At 40.0% G+C, this 24,422-nt stretch overlaps 2 protein-coding genes across 2 annotated transcripts; both read left to right on the forward strand.

Moving 5' to 3' along the window:
• Positions 1 to 2,466: 2,466 nt before the first annotated feature.
• Positions 2,467 to 18,519, forward strand: LOC133136552 (ras-related protein Rab-15-like). Its single transcript, XM_061254156.1, has 7 exons — positions 2,467 to 3,051; positions 11,674 to 11,734; positions 13,783 to 13,843; positions 14,992 to 15,069; positions 15,275 to 15,364; positions 15,674 to 15,739; positions 15,984 to 18,519. Exons 1-7 carry the CDS (start codon positions 2,928 to 2,930, stop codon positions 16,140 to 16,142), a joined length of 639 nt encoding a protein of 212 aa, XP_061110140.1. The 5' UTR covers positions 2,467 to 2,927; the 3' UTR covers positions 16,143 to 18,519.
• Positions 18,520 to 21,167: 2,648 nt separating this feature from the next.
• gpx2 (glutathione peroxidase 2) lies at positions 21,168 to 22,705 on the forward strand. The gene is made up of 2 exons (XM_061230895.1): positions 21,168 to 21,392; positions 22,352 to 22,705. The coding sequence occupies exons 1-2, from the start codon at positions 21,171 to 21,173 to the stop codon at positions 22,703 to 22,705; spliced, it is 576 nt and encodes a 191-aa protein (XP_061086879.1). The 5' UTR covers positions 21,168 to 21,170.
• The last annotated feature ends 1,717 nt before the right edge of the window (positions 22,706 to 24,422 follow it).

Below are 24,422 nucleotides of genomic sequence, written 5' to 3' on the forward strand. Positions count from 1 at the left end.
TTCAAATGTGATGACAATATCACCAAAAATGAGCATTCTGCATTGCTTTTTCTAAAGCTAGGTTTTCCAAAAAGGACATTTGGAGACTCTAAAAGGACACATAGAAACAAAATGATATTATGGGTCTTACATAAAATAATGCATTTTAAAATACTGAAAAAAAGTGTTTGTACTTCCTCCCACCTGTCACCCTCCCCCTATCTCTCTGTCTCAACCTCCCTCTCCTTGTGCTCTCAACAAACAGCAACATATCCCAAGAAGATCATTAGAAATAAGTACAATAATGACAATAATAACATCTTGTATGCTAATATATTCATTGAGGTCAATTATTTGACGATTTTGTCAAATACTCAACCCCCAAGTCGAACGCATCCACAATTTCACATGCTATTTATTATTTAAAAGCAGGCTGGCTCTTTATTCATAAGCTTACTGAATAATAATACAATAGTTTGACAATGTATTTAGATGCTGACCTATATAAGATGGGGTCACGTCACTGAAAATGCCCTCTATAGTAGAGTCAAAAGCGATTTCACTGTCTTCCTCAGAAATATTCACTCAGACAAGAGATTCCTTGGAAGTCCTCCAAATTAAGTCCTCTATTTAGACAAAGGCATTGCAGGCATTGCTGTAAAACATCAACCTACCTCTTTTGGCATAAAATCTTAAGAACTGTTTTTGCCGAAGCACAACAGTCTCCACATGCCTATAGAACATTATATGGTTTCGTTGCGGACTATTCTGCTTTCCAGGATTATCAACCAGTCTCCCCATTCCCCCTTCTCTCCAAAACCCTGGAACATGTAGTATCTACTAAAAGAACCGTATTGTACCCCTTCCAATTTGGATCCAAGGCTGATTAATCCACAGAGACTGTTCAAGTGTGTCTCTCATCTTTTCCTGTTTCCTTCCATCTCACTTTCAAGTCTCACTTTGAATCTCAGCCAGCCTGGACATACTGGATGGTGGGCTGTTGTCTTAAGGTTAAGCTGAGGAGTGAGGTACTGTACATTCCCTCCAAGTCCTCACCACTGATAGTCACCTCTTTTAATCTAGGTATTACAGGGGAACTCATCCAGAGCTCCTCTATCGCAAGAAGATGTCAACATGGAACAGAATCTCAATTCTGAGAACTCAAAGCGCAAAGGGAGGCCCTACCCAGTATTAATATAGTATCCTAATAGTGCTCAGTGAGTGTAAATCTAATTTCTAAAACAAATAAAATTAAAAAAGACAAAATAGTATAAATATTTAAAAAAACATAGTATAAGTAAATAATAAAGAACAATAAATTCAATTTCATATAGACACCCCACAGAACGACAAAGGGGAAAAAGAACATACTAGCCCTAAGCCCCCTGACAGCACAGGGGGTAAACGACTCCCCAGTGGGGAGAAAAACTCCCCTATGGGAGGGAATCTTGAAAGGAACCCGGCTATAGGCGATGCTGATCCACCTAAATGTTGAGTTACCACAAACTGTCTGCACAGCTCCTAGTCCAGGCCCTGGTAGTCTCTCACCTGGACCATTGCAGCTCCCTTCTTTCTAGACTCAATGCTGGCGCTACTAAAAACCCTGCACTTCAGAACAAAGTCACAGGACTTGTCTTCTATCTTCCAAAGCATCCTCATGTCACACCCTTCCTCCTCTCACTTCACAGGGCACTTGATACAGCGGGTTACATGAAGTCTAAAGTCTTGATGCTAGTCTACAGGGCAGAAAGGGAACAGCTGAACCAGCATCCAGTCAATCTCTTCATTTTATGACATTGAGCCAACTAGTTCTACCTTACCTGTGTGGTTGCCTCTCCTAGTCATAAGACATTTCTGCACTGGCGACTGGTGAAACAAACTTTCAAAAGTGATCAGGGCCACAGAAACTGCTGACACAGACTGAGGCTTACCTCTTTAGAGGTGCATCTTGGTTCCCACCACATCCACACACCATAGCACTCCCTGCTTTGGTACTAATTTAAGTTATGACATTTTATCCAAGGGATTCATTCTGAGGCCTAATTATGGACTTTGTTATTTAACTGATGCTTTTATCCAAAGGAACTTACAGTTGATTAACTTTAGTTCGTTTATTGACTTTAGTACGGCGTATCAATAAGACAGCATTCATGTCAAGGATCAAGGGTTTCTCAATTACATCCACCAAGCCAAGGTGTTTGTTTATTTATTAATTTTCTTATTTATCTATTTATGGGATTTAATGAGAAAACAGTTGTGTGATCCAGAGGAGAAATAACATGGAATCCAGCCTACTGTTTCCTGACTCATATTCAAGCTTAGAACACAACTGCTATGAGACAAACTACTGAGGGGAAATACTCAAGCTGAAAGATGATTGTCCATGTTATGATTGGATGTCACAGATCCCATAAGCTTTTAAAAAAAAGGAATCATGTGTACAAGTAGGGTAGTAGGCTGTGCATATCCCAACCTAACATTCTTTTTTTTTTGGCACAATACTACGGCCGTAGCCTATTGCAAATTATTTTAAATTGGAATTGGGATTTAAAAAAACACCAAAAAAAAACACACATATACACACACATTCCCAATGAATGGGACGTTAAATTGTTTTGTTCAGGTAGTCTATCACCTCGATCCATTTCTCCACCCATTTTATGCGTTCCTAGTGATGTAGAAACAACAACGGCTGTAGCTTGCAATCCTGCCTCTTGACTTGTAGTCGCCAGAAACGGTGTGTCGGGATCTACAGGAGACTGCTCCGGAGGAGGAGGCTGACTTCGCGAATAATCCTTTCTCCTGAACGTAAACGTATAAACGTCTATTATATGTCGAAATGCAAACGAGAGCCTTCTGTCACCGCGTTTGTTTCCGGAGCTGACTGCCAGTCGCCGTTTCGCTGCTAGCTACTCAGCAACCGCGGCGGCTTTCCAGCGTAGCACACTATGGCTAAGCAGTACGATGTTCTGTTCAGACTGCTGCTGCTTGGAGATTCCGGGGTTGGGAAAACCTGTTTGTTGTGCAGGTTCACTGACAATGAATTTCATTCTTCTCACATTTCAACAATCGGTAAGGCATATAATATCCTCATATTTATGTTATCTGTATATGCACTGCTATTGATAACCATTCGTTTCCAGAGGGTGCTAATACCAACTCATCAATAACAGCTACTGTGTTTTTCGATGGAAAGACATCGCGTTTTGTTTTCATCTTGTAATCGGTTGCTTGTATTTTGCAGGGTGTGTATGCAACATTGGCTACTTTTCCTATGTTCTTTCGCCTACCTCGTGCTCTACATTGTACCCTTAAATTACGTCCTTTTTGAAACTACTTGGACGAAGACTGTAAGACTGTTTGTTTTTTTTTTGGGGGGGGGGGGGGAAATGCAGTTCTATAATTGTCAGTAGGTTACCGGTACTTTACTAAGGTCTCAAGCAGCGAAAATAACCTTTAACAGAGGAAGACCGGTGGCTCACTCTTCTCCCGCCATGTGCCAGAAGCTATAGAAATTACGTCCTCCCTTCCAGAACTGTTTTTCGGTCAGTGCAATGGGCGTTTCGTTGAATTGCTTTTTGGTTATTATGCTTTATTGAATTGTATTTTATGTTCTTTTCAAAATATGGGATTCCACAGGATGTGGAGACGCTTAACAAAGTGTGTAAATAATATTTCCCCCGTTGTGAAACGTAATTTGTTAGATATTCAAGTCAAACTAGGGTGTGGGAATCGCTAAAAATGCTGTCTACTTATAGAGATCAATAAATTACCTGTTGGAATAACCTGTTGTCTCACTTTGGGTACTGTAGTTGACAGGTTAAATGAACAGACTGACATTTAAAAGGATATAATATGACATATGCATGTAAAAGTATGGAAAGCAAAACCCCTTTATTAACATATGCTATCTGTACAAAATGTAAATCTATGTCACATAAGGTGCTATGCAAACCACAACACATGCACACTATTTTTCATAATCATGTGTTCCAGTGTGTGAAGCATGTGTGCAAATATAAATTGAAATACTGGAACCAGGAGGATAATCACTTTTACAAGATAATTATGGAAGTACTAATTTTACGGCATGACAAAAACAAGAGGCACATTTGTCCTGAATGGGACAGTGAGTTATGAGTGTTCATCTGCAATCCAGTACTATGGGCTATGCATGACATTAATGTTATGCATCTCATAATTATAAATCTTCTAGGTGTGCAAACAGGCTTGCAGGTTTTATGCAAACAAATTGCATAAAAGCAAAGAAGAAATCTGGATGTTGTTTTATGTTCCTATAAGATGTCAGCACAACATGTTTGTAAAGTCCTGAAGGAATGTTTTCCAAATATGGGTGCAAAGCCTTTTGACAGAATTGATCAAATTAAAAAAATGCCTGACCAGTGCTATAGAAATGTGTTCTGATTGAAACAAGTGATGGCATAGAAGCAAACAAATCAAAAATACTTGGTTATCTTCTGTCCTCTGGCTAACAAGACCATTCTGAGACCACAATAGCCTCTTAACATATATAACTCAATATTATAATTGATAATGAGATTCAGGGGGTTGTATCTGAGAACTACAATTCAAAACCATGTCCATCCGTCTACATTATGATGGATTCCATAGTTGCATATTGCATGTGGCATATTGCCTCATCTCTGTTGTTTTGTAAATGAGCAGATAAGCTGAAATAATCACCATTAGCTTTTGGCAAAACATTTAAAGTCAGTTCTCTGTCAGTGGGCACAGGTGAAGACCTATAGCATCTCTAGAGATATTATTTTCAAAGAGACTCACTTTGCATGGGTAGAGTTTCTCAATGTATACTATTTTTGAGCAATGATGGAGTGGAGAGGTATTCAGAGGAAAAGGGTATTCAGTGTTAAAAAGTGATTTGGTAACCTTTCCCAGCACTGCATCTGAATTCAGGGAGATTTTAAAGAGCTGAAACTCACTGACCTCTTATCTACTGGTGACAGGCAGGCTTGTGCTAAGTGGCTGTGCTTCAGGACCGACCCTCTGAACAGGGGCTCTCCTGCACTTTAAGGGAAGGAAATGGAGACAGGAGCTTGGAAGCATATCAGTGCTAGTTCTTCTTTATCGACTGGATTAGAGGGCAGACAATAGCCAGACTGCGGTGGGTAATTAATGTGAGGTGCTTTATAGGAGAGAGGGGGCTGGAGCCAGGGTACCAGAAAGAACTCTTTTTAATCTGCTTTAACTCAGAACCTCATGGGCGACATGTTTCAAAATGTGGGGGCCTAAATAGACAGGCTTTATGAAAATGAATTGTGGATGTTTGTTGTTGATTTTGGATTACACTGATTTTAAAGTTGCATAGCTGAATACCAGAGAGAACTCTTTTCAATCTGCTTTAACTCAGAACCTCATGGGCGACATGTTTCAAAATGTGGGGGCCTAAATAGACAGGCTTTATGAAAATGAATAGTGGATGTTTGTTGTTGATTTTGGATTACACTGATTTTAAAGTTGCATAGCTTTAACTTTGTGGTTTTTCTATTATAGTTTTATGTATTGCCGGGTCAGAACCTGGTGCGAGGTGGGATCACACTCCGGGCCGGTGGGCAATCAGTGCATGCAGGGACACGACACACAGCTGACTGTACAGAATGTCTTTGCAATATGAGAAACGGATTCATGTGGAGGGATCCCCAGTGGTCATGGAGCACAGCATGTAAACTGCTGATGGCAGGGCCAGCTTCATACCGGCATCAATAATGATATGCAGTATCGACGCATTCCAAAGATTTATTTTGCTAGTATTTGAAATACTTCTTTCGCGGCACATTTCCGCAGCCTGATTCTAAAGCCATTTGCTTTGTATTCCTTATAAACATATGCAGCCACTTTAAAATGACAACTCCAGCAGAATATATTCTCGAGAAGTAATCTTGAGGAAAAGTTTATTATAACTAATTTTATGGTCAGAAAGTATATTTTAAGTTGTCAGCTGTGGCTTTCATACTGTACGTGTAAATTAACTAAAGCTAGAGAAACTGTTTGGATTTTTTGTATAGTTCTCCAATTGCAGTCATTTTCTTAAATTGTTTTACTTGTATTTTAAGGGTTGATGTGTTGGCTTTGCATCGCATAATAGAGGTAAGGTATTGAGACAGCAGACAGGATCCTTTGATTTCTTTGTTATTATACAACTGAAGACTGCCAGTATGGCTCTACTCCCATACAGCACGTGTGAGTGCTACTTATTTACAGACAGAGTTGTTGGTTATGAGAAGGAGAGGTCAGAGTGGCAGGGTGCAGCTTAGAGCTCAGTTTTGATCCTTCGTATGGACAAATTGGTCCAGTCTCACCTCCATCTCCTTTAACTCCTACAATATTGATGTTGGAAATCCTCCTGAGTGCTGACCAGTTTCAGGGAAAGCAGGTGGGAAACGTGTACAAATCTTTGGGGGAATCTCTACTTATGAATAATTCTTCCCCTTCCAGTTGTGCCAACTGTATCGTCAGCAGCATTCTTCTTCAGTGAAGGCTGAGGCAGAATATATTCATATGGCATGCATCCCATCCCTGCATTTGGAGAATACATTCTGAAACTAAAGTATTTAATACAGCAGAAAATAAATAAAATAAATCAATTGCATTGTATCCATTATTTCACTGTATCCTGAAGTTGTTTACAGTACAGTTATTTTTCTGACGCTTTTAGCCAAAGCTACTTACAGTTACAGCCAATGCCCCCTGGAGCAATGTGGGGTCAACGGCCTTCCTCAATGGGCCAACAGCTGCACAGATCTTATGCTGTGGCTATAATGGGGCTTGAGCCACCAACCTTCCAGGTCCCACCCAGTCAAGCAACTTAGTCACTAGGCTATAGGCTGTTTGGCTGTATTAATTATAAAGGAGGATGTCCAATGCATGTAACACATGCATTCTCTGATGAACTACTTGCTCAATGATGAACTCCTGTGCGAGTATAAAATGGACAGATTTACATGCTGTCACAGGGGAGTCCTTAATAGTGATATTCTTTGACCGAGTCAGTTGTAATTTCCCACAGGGCATCGCCACACATTGATCTGCCTCTTATCAATGGCTTTGCCTGGAGCGGTTGGACTGTCCAAAAGCAGCCCTTTTCTGTCTGTCGTGACCGGCTGAGTTTAATGTTGGCAGCAAAAGACCCAGGCTTTTCTGGGGCCACAGCAGTTCCTACATATCCTCGACTGGGGACCACCCACTCGTTGCCTGAGGCGTATTGGCTGCAGTGTAAAGCTTTTGTAATCCAAAGAGACTTACAAGTGCATAAGTTTCTCAATAAGTGGAAAGCATCAAATCCATAAATAACAATACACACATGTAGAGCAAAATAAAAACTATAGTCATAGTAAGTCATAGTAAGTGCAGATTAAACAGAAATGTAAATATGGAGGGGATATTGGGAGGGGTAAATAAAGAGCGACGACTAAGGTACAGTCTGAAAAGGTGCGTTTTCAGTCGAAATATGGGGAGGGATTCTGCTGTTCTGACAGGAGTAGGCTTAGTTTACTGGCAGTTCTGGAGGAGTATCATGGCTCTGTGATAAGCTGGCATCTGAAATTCTGCTTCCCACTGCCTTCTCATTCGATGTTTTCTGTAACCACTTTCTAATGAATACATTTGCAATCTTGTGTGGACACAGAATGTGTGCCTATGTTGTATTATAGATGACCAAATACAACTGATTGCTTAAATGTTATCCCAGAGTGCAACAGTGGACTCCTCATCACTAAACTTTAGTAATCTACCTCTGCACTGCGAGAGACATACAGTATCTCTGTTAATCCTGTTGTTGAGCCAAAGTATCTGCCAATGTTTGGGTAGTGATTGACTTGAATGATGAAGATGGGATTTCTGCCCCATACAGCAGGTTTCTGTTTGATGCCAGCATGGAATATGCTTGCTTGCAAATGCTCTTGGTATAGTGGGTTGCTTTGTTTCATTCTTTCTTGAAAAGCAGCCAGTGAAAGGGGTCTTGCTGACATTCCAAATAGCAGCCCTCTAAATCAGATCAGCATCCCCCATGTTTATGCCTTCACAGGCTGTGGTATATGGGCTATGCTTCCAGGGAGCTGATAACGGGAAATTGTGACCCAAAACTGTTGTAATTGTTGTAGTCTATGCGTTGGGAGCCATGAGAAGCTTTTGTCGGATGAAAGGCCTGGCGGTCATGGAATGCATGTGACTTGGCACCTTCATTACTAATGCAGGACTTCGATAAAATAATGGGAGCTGTTTTGGAGTAATCATGACAGCAGAAGTTTTTCATTCCACCTGCACATTGACAGCCTCACAACACAGCCGGCTAATTAGGGAAAGGCACTATCATCCTTTCTGAGGGAATCAGTTTGACTAGATAGGACACCTTCATTGGTCTTAATTGACGCATTGTTGGGCCTGCATTAACGCCTTAAGTTTTTGCATTCATTCCTTTTTTCACAGTGCAATTTTCAATCACTATGGTAACAGGATATGCTGTTTGAAAGTGTTAAAACTCACAGTTCTATTTCTATAACCCATTTTAAGATGCAATTGCTTTAGCGACAAGTTTCTTATTTTGTAACATGTTGGAAAACAACCGTGGTGAGCCCTTCTCTGCATTTTGTAAGTCTGCAGACTACACAAATCAAGGTAATGTCAGTCACGGCAAGGGTCCAGTCACCCAAATGCATAATAGTTTCTAATTCTATATTCTATATTCTAATTCAATAATAGTTATCCACTCAAAAACCGAAAATATTTTCAGTGAGAAAAAACTATTCAATTTCTAGTGTGTTTGAGCATCTGTAACTTTGTTTTTAGTAATATTTAGTGTAATTTTGAGGGTTCAAGAGAGGGTATGTCATTTTCAAGCTTGTGTTAAAAAAGGGGGCGATACTTCAGGGGTTAAAAGGCACCTGGATTCCCTCAGATTTTACCTGACTTCCTGAGCACTGAAAAGCAAGGCTCGGCCACCCCCCACCCTCCTGCCCACAGGCCTACATGGAGGTGACTCAGACAGTATGGTTTGTGAAGAAAAGGTACAGTGACTACCAGTACAAGGCTGTGCCAATAGATACCACTTACTACACACAGGGACAGAACAAGGTAACCATCTGATGTTTCAAGTATTCCTATTTGTTTCTTTAATGATAAGAAACGGAACCTACTCTGTATATTTTATATTATATTGACCTGTCTATGCCTTTTCCCAAAATTGCAAGATTGGGGTTGCAAGGATAGCACTGGTTTTGTGACCAAAAGGTTGTAGCTTTAAGTTCTTTGTCATTTTTGTTCGGTTTTGTGTAATTATTTTGTAGTTGAGCCACTTGTCCAACCAGACTTGGCTCAATAAATAGCCCAGCTGAAAAAAATGACGTGTCTATATACAGAAAGAGAGAGAGAGGCATACATACAACATGATTCATTGCTTCATGTTCATCTAACAACACTCTAGGGTATAGCATATATGTATGCATTAAAAGTGGGCGCTATACACAGGGAATGTCTGTTAATTTTGCCTGTGGCATAGCTCTGGCCTGTATTTGGTAAGTTCTCGGATGACAAAAGAAGCAAATCAGAAAAGAAAAAAAAAACACTTGTGTTTAATGCACTCGCTTGTGAGTGCCAAGACGCTAATTATAATGACAGTCCACTTCACCACTAGAGATTACATGTCATTTGCTGATTGTGTCTAACAGCCCAAAATCCGAAGTAGTTTCTGATGTCGTTAGAGAGAGTTTCCTTCTGTGTATTTATTCATTCATATATAGCCACCATGTGCATACAGAAAAAAGGAACAATGATTAATTCAAGCGCTCATGTTTAATTCAGTTCAAACAGATGTCTGACACATTGTCATCAGAGACTGACACCATGTTTTCTGTGCAACACCTTCTTGTTCTGTGGCCCGGTCATGTAGTTTTCTCTTTTTGATGATCCTGCTTGAAGCCTTTTTTTCCCCCTTCACCCATCTATTCATTACATTTGTGCAGATTTTTTATCAGTGCTTTTACACGGATGGGGAACTGCCGCTCTTTCAAACAGTTCATACAGTTTGCAGGCCCAATGAATTCAGTAGAGTTCCATTAATTTAGTGAAGCCAAAACAAGGCAGTGATCTTGCCTCTCTTTGGTAATTATTTTGAATTCTTTGATTATATTATGAAAGCAGTCATGCCCAATAACAAGGATCACCACTTTCCACCACAGCTGATTCCTTTCTAATGTGCTTGAATGCACTTAGCAAGAAAACAATTTTGAAACGAACCTTTTCTTGTTAAATGTTAGTCTCCAATCTTTCTGCTGTATTAAAAATGATTTAATGTGCAGTGCACACAGGGATAACTGTCACATTTTAATTTTGTCTTAATTTTCAGAATCGGGTGAAAACGAGTAAGGTGGATGAGTGGGTGATCCTTGCAAGCACAGGCAAACATATAGTTTTGAAGCAATTTGTCTTCAGTGTTCCCCTCCACCCCTGCGTGTAGCTCAGCGGATGCCACTAACTGAATAGTTATTGCTGTAGACTTGCTGTTCAGCTCTGTTGTGCTGGGACTGCAGTGTCACTGTAAATCTTTGTTTTCATACATCCTTGTCTGTTTGCGTCTGCATTCTGCCAGCTCCCAGGCTGCTGGTATATACAGTAATACTGATTTAAATTACTGTAGAAGCACACCATGATTTACGGCATGCTATTGCCTGTTGAAAGAACTAGCTGCTGCATTTGGCTCGGGTCAGTGCGTATCCAGGCAACCCCCGTCACTGACAAATAAAGAAAAAGTGGATTTTCAGTTCATTGTTGATCTCAGCCCCTGGGCAAAGATGCTACTGTTCAATCCATCATGTCTGTTTGACTACACTCCTGTGAACGAAAAACAAGATAATCATTTATTCAGCTGTAACTTTGACCTCGTTTTGAGATGCAGGATCTGAAGTGTCTCTAATGTCTTCTGATTCCGGCTTTTTCTGCCTTTCTTGGACCTCTTGGATTCTGCAGCTTGGACAATGTCTTGTTTTGCCTTTTCAAAGGAAAGGGAAATTCTATTGAAACTTAGCCCAGTCTTGTTGAAACTAGTATATTAAGAGTGCTCCCAAGCACACAGCAAAATGAAGAATAAGAAATCTTATGTACTTATGAAGCTGTTTTCGTTGTGTAGCTTTTTCTATTGAGTCAGTCCCTGCTGGGCAGTATTTTTGGTGCAACTAAATGAGCACTTCTTTCTCCACAGTAATCTTGTATGTTAAATAAATGTGTTAAACTTGAACTTGTATTTGTGCTTGGCCAAAAGATACACGCATATCTCCACTGCTCCAGCGTACCACAACTTGCTCGTGACTCGCAGGAGGAAATCGTTTCCATGGAAACTGTTGAAGTAAAGCGTGAGAGTACAGTAATGGCAGCCATCTTGTAACCCTTTCCTGGACAACCTAAATGAGGAGATTATGCGCTTGTGTCAGAGTGGCAGATATGCTGATTGGTGATGCGTACGATTGATTTGGATAATGTGGCATGAAATTAAATGGTGAATGCTGAACTGTGTTTTAATATCAGCAATTCAGAATGAGCACAGAGCAGTTTCTTGCTTCGAATGCAAATGAGACAACCAGGGGAAATGAGTTGTGTTCTCCTAAGTGTCTTTTCACCCTTTTATGCTGTTAAGATCATTCAGTTGCAGTTATTCTTTTCTTGCAGGTGTCGATTTCAAAATGAAGACCTTAGAAATAGATGGAATCAAAGTACGGATACAGATATGGTGAGTGAATGATGACTTCAAATGAAACCATTAATATCTTGCACTTGGGTGCATTTTGCACTTTTTCTGCTGTTTTTGATAGCATTATTTTATAGTTCACTTGAACAGCCTGAGGTCTAGCTCTGCTAATCTACATATACCAAAGAGCATCTAGGGGAATACGCTGCAGACTCAATTGAACCTCTAACCCTGTATGGTTAACACTATTAGCACTTGTGCATTGCCCTGTAAGACTCCCTTGCTACTGTCAACACTGGCACAGTATTGGATTCCAGACTGTGTGGCATATCACTGCTCACAAATCAAGATCAGTGGATGGATATGTCATCTGAGATCCCTAAATTCCACTTCTTGTTGTCACATATGTATATACAGTGGCAAGAAAAAGTATGTGAACCCTTTGGAATTTCCTGTTTTTGTGCATTAATTGGTCATAAAATGTGATATGATCTTCATCTAAGTCACAATGTACTGAAGCTAATAACCCACAATTATAATCCGTCATCTCTTTATTGAACACACCCTTTAAACATTCACAGTGCTGGTGGAAAGAAATAAGTGAACCCTTGGATTTAATAACTAGTCAAACCTCTTTTGGCAGCAATAACCTCAAACAAGTGATTCTGGTAGCTGTGGATCAGACCTGCACAATGTTCAGGAGGAAGTTTGAAGTCATTCAGCTCAACCATATTCATAGGATGTCTGGTGTGAACAGCTCTGGAGGTCATTCCACAGCATCTTTTTTGGGTTAAGGTCTAGGCTCGGACTGGGCCATTCCAAAACCACATTTTCTTTTTTTAAATCCATTGTGTAGTATATTTACTTTGATGTTTACGGTCATTGTCCTGCTGCATCACCCAACTTCTACTGAGTTTCAGCTGTATCACAGCCACCCTGACATTATCTTGTAGAATACCCTGATAAACTTGGTTAATTTTTCCCTCGGTAATGGCAAGCTGTCCAGGCCCCTAGGCAGCAAAGCAGCCACAATGCATGATGCTCCCTTCACTATTGGGATGATGTTGCAGCATGTTTTTCCATGAACAATTGAACCTTAGTTTCATCAGTCCACAAAACATTTTCCCCAGTAGCAATGTGGAGTGTCAAGGTGCTCTTTGGCAAACTTCAGGTGCACAGCAATGCATTTTTGGATAGCAGCGGCTTCCTCTGTGGTGTTCTGCCATGGACACCATACCTGTTCAATATTTTGCGTATGGTAGACTCATGAACAGAAATGCTATCTAGTTCCAATGATTCCTTCAAGCCTTTAGCTCTAGGGTTCTTTTTTTTACCACATTGAGCGTTCTGCATTGTGCCTTTGGAGTCATCTTGGCTGGGCGCCCACTGGGAGAGTAGCCAGAGTACTAAATCATCTCCATTTATGGACAATTTGTCTAACTGTGGACTGATGAATATCAGAACTCTTTGAATCCCTTTGTAACCCTTTCCAGCTTATTGCAAATCAACAATTCTTGTTTGTAGGTCTTCTAAGATCTCTTTTTTGCAAGGCATGTTTCACATCAGCAGATGCTTCTTGTGAATAGCAAACTCAAAATGTTTGAGTGTTTTGTTTTTTTTTATGAGTGAAAGTGGCTCTAACCCACACCACCAATCTCGTTTAATTGATTCATTGATTCTCGACTTCAGATTTGCTAACTCCTGACTCAAATGAGATTTTTTTAAAGTCATTCACCTAGGGATTCACATACTTTTTCCAACCTATACTGTAAATGTTTGAATGATGTATTCAATTGGATAAAACAGATTGTGCTTGTTCATTATTGAAACTTAGATGAAGATCAGACCATATTTTAAGACTAATTTATTACATTACATTACGTTACATTAATGGCATTTGGCAGACGCTCTTATCCAGAGCGACGTACAACAAAGTGCAAAGTGCATACCCATAACCAGGGATAAGTGTGCTGAAAGACCCTTGAGGGAAGTACAATTTCAACTGCTATTTATACATAAATATTTATACATTTCTTTCTCAATTGTAACTGAAGGTAAGTGAGTTCTTGCTGTATGTCCATATCTACTAGGGATACAGCAGGCCAGGAGCGATACCAGACCATCACCAAGCAGTACTACAGACGTGCACAAGTGAGTTCTTTCCAGACTTATAGCCCTGTTACAACAGTTCTCATCTGCTCAGAAGACACCAGTATGCCGTCCTTTTGTCTCCTATTTTGAATTTCAATGTCCAGTGCTTAAAGTGGAAATAAATAAAAGGCAGTACTCTGAACAAAACAAAGAAGTTCTGGTACGCTACGGCCAGTCCATGCCGGCTGACTTCAAGCACTGGTGGTAATATTACCATGCTAACTACAACAGTCTTTTAGTGAGGAGAGAATATGGTTGGACGGGGAGAGAAAAGAGTACCGGGAGCTTAAAATGAGTGCAGGTACGCAAGAAAACGTCCAGCAAAGAAGTGCGGGTACTGCATACGAGTGAGTACTAGTCCACTTGAAGCACTGTCCCATTTATACACCCAAGGACAAGAGACCTAAACTCTGTTGCTCAGATGAAAGCTTTAGTAGTTTGCCTATGTAGGTCCAGTTTTGGACCTGTGCTACAGTGCTATTAATGATGAATCTTTTTTTCATCCTCAGTTTGAAACTTGTTCAAAACAACAGTCCAAAATGTTCTGCATTTTGTTAATAAGAGAGGTCAGAGGAAAAGGGCCAGAATGGTTGAAGTTGACAGGAAGGTAACAGTAACGCAAATAACCACACATTACAACAGCGCTATGCAGAAGAGCATCTCTGAACACTTCAAACCTCTAAGCAGATGGGCTACAACAGCAGGAGACCAAATTAATACCAAATCAAGTGCTCACAGAGTGTATATATATTATTTTCTGCATTTCTAATGATGGTAAACTAACAAATAAAAAAAAGGAAAAATACACATTAATTCTTTGACTAATCAATCAAATGCAATTCAAAGAGAAGATGCTCTTTGAGTACTGTAGAAAATATTTAATGTAATAGAAACAAGCCGAAACAAGTACTCTAGGTATTTCATGTTGCCAAAAATATTTATTCACTCAATATTTTTTTTGATTCAAATTTGCTTAACAATATGGTACAATGCTGAGCCAGTAAATAAAAATTTGAAGAGGATGGACATCACAGGGTGAAATATTTTTGTCCAACCACTGGAGATTTGAGATCTAATGCTCAGGTGCAGAGACAGGTTATTTAACACTGATTCCTGGATCCTGTTTCTTTCTCTTTTCCACCAATCAGGGGATCTTCCTGGTGTATGACATCACCAGCGAGCGATCCTTTCAGCACATAATGAAGTGGGCCAGCGATGTGGATGAGGTGAGGCCAGAGGATATAGAACTTGACAAGCATGCCACAGAATATCACTGGAGGAAATAATATCAGAATATCACTGGCCCCCAGGAGCACAAACTCACTCTGTGCTGCGATGACTGGAGCTCCTCTGGGCTCCTTCAGCAGCTGTGGCCTGCTTTTCTGACCGCGGGCCTCTGACCCCTGCATCCCTCCTGTGTCTGTGTTTCAGTACGCTCCAGACAAGGTACAAAAGATCCTCATCGGGAACAAGTCTGACGAGGAGCAGAAGAGGCAGGTGCCCAAGATGCACGGTGATAAGGTATGACGGTCAATAGATTCTCAACTCAAACGCCATGAGTTTTTGTAGCCTAAAGATCACCCATGCAGCATTTCTTGATAAGAAATTATCCCACGCCTCTATGCATACTGGGAGCATAAAGATATTTCTTACTACACCCAGTATATTGCATTTACAGGTGATTTCTTTCACCTTCCAGCATTGAGTGTCTTGCTGGATTACAGTAGGTAATGATTGCCAACTTGATAATCTGTGAGCTGATCAAATTAAAATAATGTTTTACATCTAAATCCATTTTTTTCTGTCCCCAACATTACTGTTATCTTGCAGCTTGCAAAAACCTATGGAATGGACTTCTTTGAGACAAGTGCCTGTACAAATTACAACATAAAAGAGGTGAATCTTTCCTCACCCATGGTGCTGTGCTTTATTCAAAATGGACACAGTCCTTCAAAAGTGTGTTTTCATTGATAATTTACAGTTTAATCATTTAGAGTTGCTTTCAGTCAAAACAACTTACATAAGCGTCTTTGACTTTTTGAGTGGCTTTGACCGTCAGACTTGTCAAATGCTGAATGCGGCCTTTCAAGTTGACACTAACGATGTATCCCTCCCCTGTGTGTCCGACTCTCTTCCCCAGTCATTCACCCGTTTGACAGAGCTGGTCTTGCAGGCCAACAGGAAGGAGCTGGACGGTCTACGGGTGTCCATCGACGAGGATTTGGGTATCGCCAACCTGGAAGAAGAGGAGGACCAGTGCGACAGTGCAGCAAACGCCCAGAAGGCCTGCTGGTGTTAAAGGGGAAGCACGCTTACAGACCCTCAAGCGTTCCAGCAAACGTGATGCCTTCACAAAGCTGAGACAAGATGAAAAGATTCAAATGATGGAATTGAAATGTTTCAAAGGTGCTGTGTTACCCGGGTATTTCTCCTGTCGCAGGGTTCTCGGTTCATATCTTTATTTAGTTTGGTATTCTTTTCTTTATTTTAAAAACAGCTGAAATATATCATTATCATAAGCACATTTTCTGTTCTTGGCTTCCACCAAAATACCGAACCCCATCTTATGCTGTAAATCAGATTTTTTCAATTTGTTTCAGATTGTGCCACAAGAGGGCAGCAGTCTCTTAATGGCGGTTTTATATATTGATTGTGATTCGCTTCTTCCTCTGGGTAAATTCAGATCATCAGCATCAATTCAGGATAGTCCAGCTCACTCCACATGTTTTCCTTGACCATTTAATATCAACATGTGATACTCCGACAAGGTCAGTTTCCTCAGCACAGGAGTTGAGAGGTGGCATTATACAGCATAAAGGGAGATACTGTGGAATTTATCATGCTTTTCCACCGTTTCCGTGTATTTGCGTTAGTCTTTTTACTGAATCCTTTTACTGGTAAGCTCTTGGTTGCCTTTCAATTCAGTTTCTGTCTGGATATCTCCCCAGATAAATCGCCGAAATGAATGATATAGAGCGCTGCTCAACTATACATCCCGTGGGCCGCATTGTGTGCAGGTATTTGCTCCTACCGTAAGCTACACCACCTGATGTCACTCATCATTTTACCTGCTTGGTTCAGATAAAGCTTTCTGGTGAAATCAGGTGGTGTAGTGCATGGTTTATGCGAATGCCTGTAGACATTGCAGCCCGCAGGATGTGGAGTTGAGTAGCGATGATGTAGAGGTTCCCCTCTTTGCCTCTTATGCCTGAGAATTACCCCATTTAATATCAGTGGTGGTTATTTAAAACATTGTAAGGGGAGTACGGCACATGGATATAAGTATATATAAATATATATAAATATAAAAGTGTAATTAATATTGATATATTAGTCATTACATTGTAATGCAAAGTATTCACGAGAAAAGGGTCCATGATTTCCTGTGTTTAAAAGCTGAAAGTATTTATTTTTCAAGCATTTGTGAGTGTCAACTTTTAATGGATTTAATGGGACTGCAGGAATGTGTTTAACTATTATCGAGCCCTCGTGTGCTTTACCGGTAGGGCCGGAGTGCAGGTGAATCTTTTATCGAAGGTGCACTCACTCACGTAAGAGGAAACGGCAGAGTAGACAGACCGAGTATGAATTATTGAGAGGACGAAAAGATTGCTCCTTTGTCTGAAGACATCACAGAACCATTCCTCACAGTTACTCAGCAGGTATTTGAGCGTAATTCGTTAACCCTATACTCGGACTGCAAAAACGTACTGCCTGTGTTGAATATATCTATGTTGTAGCACGAATTACTTGGGGCATATCGATCAAATTTGATGACTGCAGAGCTGTGGAACTTGTATGTGTTTATTGTAATTGATTGTGTTTATTCCATTCATAGAGTCTCCAGTGATGCTTGTGGTCTCTTGATGAATTGGGATAGTTGCAAATATCCTGCATTCTCAAATTAAATTTCTGGCTATTATATCAGGTTTTTAGTCACTGCACATGGCTAATGCCAGTGCCTTTGACCTTCGAAGACCTTTGAGTTTAAGAAATGTATTTATACTGGTTATGTACATGCGAGTTGCTCACATTTCATATGACTGTGATATCTACAAAGGAAGGGAAATTACATATGTAATTCCCCACTGTTCTCACCAACTTTATTTCAAGGTGACCGAAGCTAGTAAAAAGAAAGATCATGTGTGCAAGGTAAAATAAAATTTGTGGTCAGCAACTCCTGTCAATACAATACAATTTCAGAATTTCAAAGTGATTATTCTGCCAGCTTACATAATAGCAGTGCTCAAATGAATTGGTGTTTTTTGTGGTGGTTTTTGAAGGTATTTTCCATAAATATCGAGTCCCCTTTTAACCTTGGGTAACTTTAAATTATCCATTGTTTATACATGTGTTATTGCACTTATTAGGAAATGAAATAATTTTCTGCCCTTGAAGAAAAAATATGTGCATTGAATTTACCCCAGGACTATAAACCCCACTCTGAGTTAACAGTACGTTGCATCTGCACAATACGATTACACTGTAGAAACAAAATGCATCTCTTTCTTGTTTCTGCTGTCTGATTTCTTTGGAGGAAAAAAAAAAGTTTTGGAGCACTACTTGAATTTTATCATGGTCTTGGTGGAAATATTTAATGTGTTTCAGGATTGAGGTTCTTTTGAAAGAATAAGAATATGACATTGGTTTTGAAAAATAAATGGTAGTGAGATACAGCATATACTTATGAGTGTTTATTTAAGAAACATTATTGATTCATTTGAGAATGATGTGCACAGAAAAGTCATACTTGTTTGTGGTCATAGGGGTTCACCATAACTCACTGGCTGCCAGTCCTTCTCATCTATGCCACACAAGGTAATTAAGGAGGTTTTAAAAATGCAGCACAGCTGAACATGTGTTAAATGGAACAAAGAAATACTGGCAGTCATTCTAAACTGCATTATGTACACTGGTAATCAATACCTTTCTGTATCTAAAAGGTTTCCATAATACTCTAGTCAATTTTAGTAATTGGTTTATAGTAACTACATTCAATCCAATGTACAGCCACTCAATGATTAAATACCATTTAAAATCTTGAAGGATTTCCCTTGAATTCACTCTTCAGGGTCCTTTGTTTTTAATGACAGCTATACTGAGAATGGATAAAAACCAATGTGAGATCTTATGTGCAACATTAAAAACATGCCATCAGCCTGACTGTCTGAGGGGAAATATTTACTGAAGACCCAGATAAAGAAAAGATGGGGGCTGAGCTTGGACCCAGTAAGTAAGATTAAACAGTCATGCATTTTTAATCACCAGCTGAGAAAAGCAGGGAGGCTAATGAGTAGATGCATTTTTTATGGGCCAGAAACTTATACGTGTCATAGAATTACCACAGTGCCTCTGCTGCATGTATCACTACCATGGCCCAAATGTCTATGCCCAGATCCCTGTATCCTGTATGAACTAAAGATGGAACATCTTTTTCTGAAAAAGAAAAACGTGTTCAGCACTGCACACACATTGCATATTGGTACTCAAGGAAGAGGCTCTCACTCCATTCATTTTTACTTGATTTTTTTTCATTATTAGTTGAATAACCAGTCAACCTCATAGATAACCTTCTAAATAAAACTTAATAAATGCCCTATCCAACATTCTATAAATTTGCATATAGTGCAGCTCATGCTTATTGTTCCATTTTAGAGACAGTGGCTTCAGTATAAGTATAACTTCAATATAACTTCCATTTAAGTATAGAGACTTTTTGCACACTTTATTATGTTGTAGATATTATTTTAAATGGATCCCATTTGCTTTAATTGTTCTTGAGATGTGTCTAGAACTTGATTGGCAAATCTGTGGCAAATTGAGTTGATTGGACATACACATTTTATAAAGTTTATAAAGGCACACACCTGTGTATATAAGGTCCCACAATTAACGCTGCATGTCAGGACAAAAAAATTAAAACAAACTGCAAACAAGACCATCTCAGCAGCACTCCATCAATGAGGCCATTATGGTAGAGTGGCTAGACAGAAGCTTAGAGTTTAACAATTTAAGAGGACTGCGAGCATTTGGAAATTTAGAGGCATTTAAAGGACTGAGAGCATTAGGAAAACGATTCTCTCGTCTGATGAGACAAAAATGTAACTCTTTGGGCAGAACTCCAAACATGATATTTGGTGAACACTAGGCACTGCTCATCACCTGGAAAATACTGTCCATATGGTGAAGCATGTTGGTAGCAGCATCATGCTATGGGGGTGCTTCTCAGCGGCAGGGACAGGGAGATTCTGGTCAGAATTGAAGGAAGGAAGAATGCAGCCAAATACATAGAGGTTCGTGAAGAAAACCTGCTCCAGAGTGCACGTGACCTCAGACTGGGGCAACGGCTCACCTTTCAGCACGACAATGACCTAGACTTAAGCCCCACTGAACATTTGAGGAGATACCTGAAGATGGCAGTTCACAGACTTTTCCCATCCAATCTGATGGAGCTTGAGAGGATCTGCCAGGAAGAATGGGATAACTGCCCAAATCCAGCTGTGCAAATCTTGTAGAGACTTACCAAAGCTGTACTTGCTGCCAAAGGGGCTTCTACAAAGTACTGAATTAAGGGTCTGAATACTTACCAATAAAATTTCCATTTTTGATTGAATACATTTGCAAAAGTTTCTAAACATGTTTTTGCTCTCTCATAATGGGTTATTATTGAGTGTAGATTGATTAAATATTGCAAAAATGGCAATTTTATCCATTTAAAATTAAATCTACAACACACAAAATCTGAAGCCTCCGTTTGTTATAATATGAATGGGATTGTCCACCGATTGCAAATGGATGTGTGAGCCTCTGGGACTTCAAGTCAAACATTATTTTTATATTTACCATTATTCAACCAGTGAGCACGATTTTATTAGTCAATTATTTCTAAGTTTGGTAAGTTATTTTAAATTGGGAAAAACTATCCTGCTCATAAACTGAGCACATTAAATTCAAGCTATTATTTTCTGCCATAACTCTATAAGATGAGATTTTAAAGGCATTGCTCAATGTCTGACTGTGGAAATTATTGAATGGCAATGGAATGTTGCACTGGCTTCTTGGACCCTGGAATTGCTGCCTGTTGTTCAATGAGTTCAAACAAACAAAAACTTGCAACAAACTGAAATTGAAGTAGGTCTGAGTAGGCTTTATTGCCATCATCAAAGTATCAGTAACTGGTGTGTATCGGTTTTCTGCTAGGTCATTTGACACCCAACAAGGCTGCTTTATAGCCTAAGTCATGTGAGTGTTAGCAGTACCTCTGCAGTTAAGAACAGATACATCCACCGATACATCCACTCTTCGAAGGTCAGGACACCTGCACAGTATGGCCTTCATAGCAAAGACCTTCTACGATCTGCGTGCGACAACGCTGGAGGGAGAGTCGGTGGATTTTAATATATACAGGGGACGGGTGGTATTGATAGAGAATGTGGCCTCGCTTTGAGGTACAACCACGAGGGACTACAGTCAGCTCAACCAGCTACAAGGGAAATATCCCCATCGATTGGTTGTCCTTGGTTTCCCCTGCAATCAATTTGGCTACCAGGTCAGTATGTGGCAGTTGGGCAGTTCCTTTTAGCCTATACATTTAGATTTTATCATCACTCTGATACAAGTCAATCTTGGTCTCATCTGTCTATAAGACCTTTTTCCAGAACTCTGCAGGCTCTTACGTACTGCCTAGCAAACTATAACCTGGCCATCCTGTCTTTACAGCAAACTAGTTGTGTGCACCTTTCAGTGTAGCCTCTCTTGAACTGTTTGTGAGGTCTAATGCAGAGTGTTGTCACTGACTCACCCACCCCTGCCTCCTGAAGAGTGTTTTCTGATCTATTGAACAGGTGTTTGGGGGGGTTTCTTCATTATGGCGAGAATTATTAGGTTATCAACTGTAGAGGTCTTCCTTGGCCTACCAGCCCCTTTGTCATTACTCAGCTTGCCAGTGCTCTTTCTTCTTAATGATGCTCCAAACATTTAGTTTCAGTAAGCCTGTCCAGCTTGAAAATTAAGTTGGTCAAGGTGTTCATAAAGCTGGTGTAGCTGGGTACGATCTGGTCAACCAGCTAGTGCTGGTAGCTTGTCTGAACTTTGGGGGGCGGATGTAATTCCGACACGGATCACTTGATATGGATGTACATATCCTCAAATTAAAGGTGAGTGTCTGCACCTCATATTTATTGTTTGATTTCCAATCCAGTGTGATGGAGTACTGAGCCAAAAGGACAGAAATAGTTTACATTTCTCCGGATCTACTGGTTTGGTCGGCCTACATATAGATTATTTATATGTATTATTTATTTATGTAGTAGCCCATTAGAGAAAGTCACCTGCGAAATTGAGACGTCTGGTCACAAGTGAAATAAGCCTACACTGATATCTTACAAAATTCCTAAATTGTAAATTGGACAACTTTGTTTCAACCAGCCTGGCAAGCTAGCCATTTTGTATTACGTACTATACATATGTAGGCTAGGCTATTGCTTAATATTGAAACCTTTTTAACAGGAAAACTGTTCCAATGGAGAAATTCTGCATTCGTTGAAATACGTGCGCCCCGGAGAAGGGTTCCAGCCTATCTTCACCATGTTTGAGAAATGCGATGTGAACGGAGAGAACACACATCCCGTTTTCGCCTACTTGAAAGATAAACTGCCGTATCCCGCCGACGATCCGACCACTCTCGTCCAAGATCCTAAATTCCTCGTCTGGAGCCCCATCAACCGGAACGACGTCTCTTGGAATTTTGAGAAGTTCCTCATTGCGCCAGAGGGTGAACCTTTTAAACGGTACAGCAAAATATATCAAACTATTGACATTGAGCCCGATATACAACGTCTGCTGAAGCTAACCAAAACCTAGAGAGAAGAAATAGATATGTCACACAGAAGACGATTTAAGGTTCTGGTGTTAAATTGTGGCATTTTCCATACATTTGAGTTTTACTAAATGAAGGTAATATTCTAAAACAGTAAGTGGAATAATACCGGAGGTCTTGTAAATATTCAAAAGGTATGGGTTGTGCTATTTCTGTATTACCCCTTTAATTAAAAATGTATAACACAAATATTGGTTTTTGATGTTGGACGGGCAAGCCTTTGCGCAAATATTAGTTCTGGCCTGTTTTTCTCTCATTCTGCATAATTACACTTGCTTAATGATGCAGACGTGATAAAAGCCATTGTACCACAGTTATCCTTTCCTGCCATTCATCACTATTATAAATTAAAAATTGATTTCAAACACATGGTCAGCACACAAAGGCAAGTTTTTCTGTGGTATCTGTTGTAGTAGCGGTTCTGTGTTGTGATCATACACTTTGTGTAGAGCCAAGAGTCTTATTTTTCTTGTGAAACTGACTGCACCTCTGCACATTTTCCCCTTCGGGGTCCCGTATGTGTCCAGCAGGTGGAGACACGTGCAGAATCTATTAATTAAAATGGCTCCTTCCTCTACTAACGCACTATACAACACAATACGAAAAAGGCAGACTACTATGTTTGCTCAAGTCGGTTCACCATATTAGCAATAGTAAAGTGAAAAGTACTCAACTACTGATGGGTGATTCTTTCTCAGGTCAATTAATAGTTTTTAAATGTTTCTAATGCTCCTATTTCAAGCTCACAATCCCCATCAGATCCCTAGACAAACTGTTTATTATGATGTCAGCTGTCTGCTGATTTCTTGTGGTGGCATACCTAGCAGTATAATGAACCAGCACTTCTACAAATAACCCAGAGACATTATACTGCTACGTTGAGTTGAGCATTATAAAGTGGATTTTAGGTTGCCAGCTTGGTAAATCAGATTTGCTATTTTGAGTACACATCTTGGTACCAAAGGCCTCTGCTGCTTACATTCTGCTGGTACATTCAGTATTACTGTGTGCAACAGTGCTCACCTTATATGGTAAGAGTTTAGCCAGAGTTTTACAAACTCAGATGACTTTGGGCATCTTTTCATATTCTTCATTATTCCCCATTTGCTGTGTATTTTGCCACAGCTGAAATGGTTGTAGCGAAAATAACAAAAGAGAACTGCTTATTTGGGTGCCAAACAGTTGTTCTATAAGAAATGCATTTTCACTGAAGTCATGCAGCAGACTGTGAGTCACAGAGGAGCAGTATCAACAAGCTTAGGTGTTAGGCATCATAGCCAATGTTCAAGCGACATCGTCACTGTTAAGATATTTTACCCAGTATTCTTTGTTATATTTTGCTTGCTGACAGCAGCCTCAGCGGGGGATTAAACAGTCAGTGTAAATATCAGGAGATAGAGGGAGATATTTTGTTGGATTCTTGCTGTTGAGCCTGCTGTCTGACTGAGATATGTGCATAATACTTTCTGCCTGCCTGGCAGAGAAGAGATTTTCCTCCGCTCGGTAAAACATTCTGTTCCCAGCAGTCTCTGATACTCTCTGATACTAAACTGGAAGTGAGAGACAATACTGTAGATAGCAATTGCTTTCCATCAGTCCAGGTGATTAGCACAATAGGGCACCATCCAAAGTGGTGATGTAGAAAGCAATTCTTTCCATCTGAAGTATCAAGAAAAACCTTGATAATCAGAAGATAAATGA

This window comes from Conger conger, chromosome 1, assembly GCF_963514075.1.
Source record: "Conger conger chromosome 1, fConCon1.1, whole genome shotgun sequence".
Lineage (NCBI taxonomy): Eukaryota > Metazoa > Chordata > Actinopteri > Anguilliformes > Congridae > Conger > Conger conger.

Bases quoted from the DNA above. Each gene is read 5' to 3' on its own strand.
- LOC133136552 (XM_061254156.1), top strand. From the start codon at position 2,928: ATGGCTAAGCAGTACGATGTTCTGTTCAGACTGCTGCTGCTTGGAGAT. The intron at 15,070-15,274 runs GTGAGGCCAGAG...TCTGTGTTTCAG, and splicing joins GGGCCAGCGATGTGGATGAG to TACGCTCCAGACAAGGTACA. The intron at 15,365-15,673 runs GTATGACGGTCA...GTTATCTTGCAG, and splicing joins CCAAGATGCACGGTGATAAG to CTTGCAAAAACCTATGGAAT.